We start from the raw sequence: 6,554 nt of genomic DNA, 5'->3' as shown, positions 1-6,554 counted from the left end.
AACACACATTTTAAAACAGATTATAGACCATTTTCATATTACCAACTATTGAATATAAAATTTATATTTTTTAAAACTGGTTACAATCACTGTGGTTTGACGTCCTGGTAGAAGTCAAGTAATGTCAATGGTAAAAAAGTAAAAACAAGCTTTCATATTATTTTACTTATTTTGGTCACTCTTATACTTGACGGAGTACCAGGATGTTTTCAACACTTTTAGTTGAAGAAGGTGTTTGCCAAATTTATAAACTAGAGGCTCTCAAGAGCCTGTTTTGCTCACCTGACTCTACTTGGGTTTTTGAAATTAATAAAAAAAAAAAGCTAAAACTCACAACATATTTGTATTATGGCCCCATAATCAAATACTGTGGATTCATTTATTTTCATGGGTACCAATTTTCGTGGATTGAGGAAAACTTGTATGTTCGTGGATATTTGATTTCGTGGTTTTGCCGAAGTCTGCATACAAGCCTATTGAAAATTTGTCATTCGTTGAACATTTAATTTCGTGGTTCAACTGTTCCCACAAAACCCATGAAAATTGGTATCCAACGAATAATAATGAATCCACAGTAATTAATCCTGGTGGCCATCTTGAACGGTAAATCAGCTACAAAGAATCAACACTTCATCAACACCTCATAAGGAATATTTATTACATGTTTAGTTTTATTTTGTTTCAGTGGTTCTCTAAAAGAAGACATTTGTATGTATTTCCCATAGGGTCCTCTGTTAAACTAAGCCCCCTGCTTGCAGCCATCTTGGATGATGGATCAGCTACAAAGTAACAACACTTGGTCAGCACATCCTAATGAACATGCATGCCATGTTTGGTTCTAATCCATTCAGTGGTTCTCTAGAAGAAGTTCAAAGTGTAAAAATTAACATTGACAGACGCCAAGTGATGAGAATAGTTTACTTAGCCCTTCAGGCCAGGTGAGCTAAATAAAGAGATTAAACATGAAAATTCATCACTGTCAAACTGCTGACAAAATATGAAGTTTCTCTGTTCAACAGTATGGGAGAAATTTGGACAGTAATTTAAAAGTTTATTCAACATTTGAAAAATTGAATACATTTGTTTACATGTAAATTTAGCAACTTGGTTGCAGTGGTCTGAAGTATAAAAAAAATACAAACCATGACGGTTGAATAAGCATGAAAATATTCTGTTCATAAGTAAGTGATAAAACAGAATGCAATAAAGCCATCACTCATGTATTGGGGGTTTCACAAATTGACCTATTGTTATCGGTCTTTTGATTTTTATGTTAATATTTCATGCCTCTTTCTGATCTTTTGAGCTAATCCTATAGTAACTGATTTTTATAGTTTGTTTGTATGATGTGCCGTTACACACTAAAAAAAACATGTTTAACTCCACCACATTCTATATGCGAGTTTTCCACATGAGGACTCTGTAGTACAGCGGATTTCTTTAGTTTATGTGTCTTAATTGTTTTGTTTGTTTTAAATTAATCAGTTATTATCCTAGTTAGAATTGTTTCACAATTTTTCATACCAGGGCCTTTCATGGCTGACATAAAGGTATGAGTTTTTCTCATTATGGAAGTCTGTATAGTTGTCTAGGAGGCAATCAAACCACATCTTCTATGATATTATTAGAAGCCTTATATCTTGAACAATGAGGTAACTATGTTGGGAGAATATATAAAAGTAAAGTAACAAAATATTGAACTCCAAGGAAACAGTCTTTTATACAACTGTTGACAATGGCAAAATCAAAAGCTCAAACAATTCTAGTGAAAAAAAATCAACTGTCATATTTTTGACTTGGTACAGACATTTCCCTATAAATGTGGAAAATGGTGGATTTAATCTGGTTATATGGGGACGAAGTCCCCAATTACGGTAGAAAAATCAATGAAAAAAAAAAAAAAAAAAATCTGGGAAAATTTCCCGAATTTTTCATTGTACTAACATGATTGAATTAAGAAAATAATACATACAGACTTCGTCCCCATTCACAGGTTATGCCTGCCTCATATTATTGCTAGCTTAACCTCTCACTTGTATGACAGTCACACAGAATTCTATTATAATGACAACAATGTGTGAGCAATACGAATTGACATAAAAGGCAAATATTGTCGTACAGCTGTCAAATGCTTTAGGATTAGTAATAAGTGACGTCTTGGTATCTCCTGTATTAGAAAAACAATTAATGAGCAGATTAAGGAGATATTTTAATTTACTGCAATCTGTGAGGGCTCAATAAAATAGAAATAAAAGAAACCATATTGTAAAATTTACTGAATAAACAAATATTGACAATTTCACACACTGAATTGGAACATAATTGATGTAACACAATGCTTAAAGTCGTAATGTTTGTTCTTGTCTTCAAATATATTCCTTCTCTTTCTATCTGCAAAAGATAAACATTTTTTTACATTACACTGAATTTGAATATTCATAACTCACATTTGTTTAATTGATCAAAATAATGTCTATCTAACTATTATCAGTAAATCAGTTTTACAGAGTGAACTTTTAATGATCTGTCTGGGATTTGTATACTGCTTGTTTATATTGTTTATTTTCATTTTGTTATGCTGTGTCACATGCTATAAATATATGGTGTAATGGCAACAAAGATTTGAACTGAAATTGAGTTGTAATATTTGTAAAACGCTGTGAAAATACGTTTTATTCTTTTATCTCTACAGAAGTCTTTTACATAGAATTGAAAGGACCAATATCCACAAAGCTGTGGTTTATCATAATGAATTCTTACCTGCATGACATTAATAGAGGCATTCAAATTCTTATAATTTCTACCTTAAACTAGCATGTAAACCTTGCAAATGTTTCTTTCTATCTTTTTTTAATTTTCAATGAAAATGAATGAAATTCTTTATGTTTCATAATATTTAGGACGAAAAAGAATGAGGAACCTTTCTTACCTTTGTATGACCTTTCTGACCTATATTTAATTTGACCTTTCTTACCTATATTTGTATTTAATATACCTTTTCTTACCTATATCTGAATATAACATCATTCTATTACGTCTTCTTTATCACATATATACTGAACAATATCTCTTGGTTTCATCAATCTGTCAGCATCAGAATCAGGTATTTCAAAAGCTAAAATATAACAAAGAGTCAACAAAATTTAACTTGTTCTTTTCCAAAGAGCTTTTAAGACTTAAATAACCAGTCTAGTCATCATTTTATGGCACATTAGTCAAAACTATACTTGGTCCAGTGTAAGGGGACAAGAAGCACACCTAAAACTGATTCAACCCTTCCACATTTGTAATGTACAGGTCCCAAACCAGATGTCACTCATGTCAGTAATTTACTGTTGTCTTTAGCTGCCTTAAGAATTTTTCGTTTACTGTTACTGTTAATAAGTATAAATGAGGTTGTTAGTTTTCTCCTTTGATGTCACCCATGTATTGTTTGGTTTACCATCACATGCCTTTTATAACTATCTACTATACAATTTGGGTTTTACTCATTGTTTATGTAGTCACAGTGAGCTGTACTTGTTCACCATTTTGATCTTTGTTCTTTGGTGGATAGTTATCTCATTGGCATTTCTTAACAACTCAAATACAAATTTGTATTTATGGAAACTAAACTAATACCTGTAGATATGGTATATATAACATCAACTTATTTACTAATCTGTGTACTTACAAAACTCATCTTCAATGGCCATAATTATTTCCACTTGATCTAAGCTGTCTAATCCCATATCATTCATAAAATGAGACTCCTCAGTAAGCTGAAAGACATATATTAAAAATTATATTCTATCTAAAGAAGGACGCAGCTAGCACCCAAAAACCTCAAAAATTCCTCTAACATGGGAGTTAAATAAAGATGGTTTTCACTTATCGATTCATTGCTTTTTACTCATAAGAAATGTAATTTCTTATGTTCCGTGGAAGATGATGAAACATAGTAATTTTAAATTTAATGTAATATTATAATGTGACAGAGGAAGTTATTTGGAAATTGTAGGAGGTACAAGGTCTCAGCTACCCAAACAGTGTATGTGTTCTGTGAAAAGTTTCAAGAGGAGTTGTGAGTAGTAAAGATGGTAATGGCACTCACTCAGTAGCATATATGTACAAAATGTAGCAATGGTTGTATAATAACTCCAGTTGAAATGCATGACGTATTAATTACGAGAACAGATCTGAGAACATCAAATACCACACAGGGAGGCGCTGTCAAGTGTTAATCTAGAATGTTCTGTTTATAATTTGCGATTTACAATGATTTAGTTGATTGCAATCAGGACTTGGTAGTAATTTGTTTGTGAAAAGGACAAACTTTATTAACATGGTAAATTTTACAAAAGTTAAGTGGATCAGAATATTACAAGTCGTTTTCTTACCTTTTCTGGGTTGATTTTGTCATACAACCTTAGAACAAGCATGACCCTCTGTGTAATAGCATCAAAGGTCATTGGAACAGCTGCACCATATGCTCGTGTTAGGTTTAAATTTGGTGTCTGGAAATAAAGAGAATTATTTGTATAATATCATATATACCTTTTCTGCTGTTATTTTGTCATAAGCTTTCAACACTTTCATGACACGTTCTGTAATTTCTTCTGGTTGCAGCGATTTTGCTTTTCCATAAAATCGCACTCCAGAGTTCAAAATGGAAGGTGAAATCTGAAGCAGAAAAATATTTGTTATCTTGTACTTATTATTATGATAATGCAAGAGGGTTCAAATGGTGGACTTCATTTCTGTAATTTTCACCAAGTAGACCATTTTTCTCTATTCATCATGTTCATTAAATCCTACTGATTGTATTTTTTGTCTTCGATTAGCCAATGATGTAATCAAGGATACAAGTTTTTTTCTGATGTAATCACCTTTGAACTTAGCATGTCTGGTTATTAATTTAATAAATATATAACTTTTTTTAACATCCTATAAGATAACCCATGTATTTAATGATGATCATGTAATATCAATTTGAATACACAAAGGGTGGTATATGTTTATCATGCTTAAAAATGGTTTTCAGAACCTTGATTTTTTAGTATTTAGACCTTTTCCCAACATATTGTAAGTTCAAGATATATCCTGGACATTTTTATGTTGCATTGTCGATAATTTTGAAATGAGAAAAAAATAACACTGACGTTATAATGCAATGCCAATGGTTGTTGTACAAATGTACCATGTAGCAGGATTTGATATTTGTGTTCTAACACCACTTTTGGGCTATTTCGTGATAACTAGTTTTTAAATTTAATTGTGGAGGAAGCTTGAGTGCCAGAAGAAAACTAAGACCTTCGAAAAACTGACAATTCTAAAATTGAGAATGGAAATGGGGAATGTGTCAAAGAGACAACAACTCGACCAAATAAAAAAACAACAGCAGAAGGTCACCAACAGGTCTTCAATGTAGCGAGAAATTCCCGCACCCAGAGGCGTCCTTCAGCTGGCCCCTTAAAAAATATATACTGGTTCAGTGATAATGAACGCCATACTAATTTCCAAATTGTACACAATTTATAATTGAAAATCCTCCATATTGATTAAACATGGTATATGCAATAATAACACTTGCCCTTTGATTGTACCTAATAAAGATTTATAAAGGGAGCATTTTGTTATGTTATATGAATACCACATCAAAATTCATTTTATAATTTCAGACTGAAGGCTTATTTGCAAGACTGAGCTCTCTGACTCATTGTCACTATCATGTGTCAATCATTAAATCTAGTTTCTTCTTATACCACTAGGTTCTCCTATTCATGGACCTATATTCATTCTGAAGTAGTGGTATGATTTAAACCAAATACACCTGACACCTTGTTTACAAATAAACCTTTTTTATTTATTGATGGTGCCAAACATATAATTCCAAGGCCCTCAGTCGGCTCCAGAAGCGAGGAAGTAGCGCATCTATTTTGGGTGGGCAAATATCCACTTTTTGATATGGGACAAGCTCTGACGTCCCACGGCCCCAGCTTGTCTGGCTAAACAGCCGTCGGACGTCAGAGTAATCTCGGACTACTTTTGAACATGTTTAAAAGATTATTTGATTATATCTTTATTCACATTTGCAAACTATGATAATGAAATGGTCTTTTGTTGGCGTTTTTACAGGTTATTTGCAGAATATTTTTTGTGCAAAAAAAAACAATAATATTTAGCCGAAGTACTGAAAAACCATGAAAACACATGATTTTTCTACAAATCATGCTTGTGTCCTTCAAAAAAGTGGAGGCCGAAAACTCAGATATCTACCTTGGATAGAAGTTTGTGTGAATTCAAGCAACATAGTTCATTTGTTTGATGTCTATTGTGTACATATGACACTGCACTAAATCTACAAAGCGATCGTCTAAGAACTGTTGGGTGAAATTTAAACAGAGCTCGCACGTTCCTGACAACAGTTGCCATTTTTAGTGACCTTCACCTTATATAAATGGGAAAACATAGATGGTGCAGGTTTGTGTAATTTCCGGAAAAGAGGTAGTTGATAACCGTACTAAATTTAAAGTTTAAAACGCACAATAACGTAATTAAAATAAAATGATTAA

At 32.3% G+C, this 6,554-nt stretch overlaps 1 protein-coding gene across 2 annotated transcripts; it reads right to left on the bottom strand.

Annotated features, from left to right (window-relative positions):
* Positions 1-2,259: 2,259 nt before the first annotated feature.
* On the bottom strand, positions 2,260-6,487 carry LOC134724563 (acyl carrier protein, mitochondrial-like). Of its 2 annotated transcripts, none has more exons than XM_063587665.1 (5): positions 6,259-6,487; positions 4,380-4,496; positions 3,674-3,761; positions 3,006-3,115; positions 2,260-2,391 (listed from the first exon to the last, which is right to left on the bottom strand). In XM_063587665.1, the coding sequence occupies exons 1-4, from the start codon at positions 6,412-6,414 to the stop codon at positions 3,024-3,026; spliced, it is 453 nt and encodes a 150-aa protein (XP_063443735.1). In that variant the 5' UTR covers positions 6,415-6,487; the 3' UTR covers positions 2,260-2,391; positions 3,006-3,023. The 2 variants fall into 2 exon arrangements, with proteins under 2 accessions (XP_063443735.1, XP_063443734.1); XM_063587664.1 differs by lacking the exon at positions 4,380-4,496 and adding an exon at positions 4,537-4,662 and having other exon boundaries at positions 6,259-6,469.
* Positions 6,488-6,554: the final 67 nt, after the last annotated feature.

The sequence above is a fragment of the Mytilus trossulus genome, chromosome 7, assembly GCF_036588685.1.
Source record: "Mytilus trossulus isolate FHL-02 chromosome 7, PNRI_Mtr1.1.1.hap1, whole genome shotgun sequence".
Taxonomy (NCBI): Eukaryota; Metazoa; Mollusca; class Bivalvia; order Mytilida; family Mytilidae; genus Mytilus; species Mytilus trossulus.
Note: the sequence above shows the minus strand (reverse complement) of the source record. Positions and strands in the feature narration are given on the sequence as shown.

Excerpts from the sequence above, each read along its gene's own strand:
- LOC134724563 (XM_063587664.1), bottom strand. The coding sequence starts at position 6,414 with ATGGCAACTGTTGTCAGGAACGTGCGAGCTCTGTTTAAATTTCACCCA. Across the intron at positions 3,762-4,536 it reads ACAAAATAACAGCAGAAAAG|CTTACTGAGGAGTCTCATTT; the intron begins GTATATATGATA and ends TATGTCTTTCAG. Across the intron at positions 3,116-3,673 it reads GGCCATTGAAGATGAGTTTT|CTTTTGAAATACCTGATTCT; the intron begins GTAAGTACACAG and ends GTTATATTTTAG.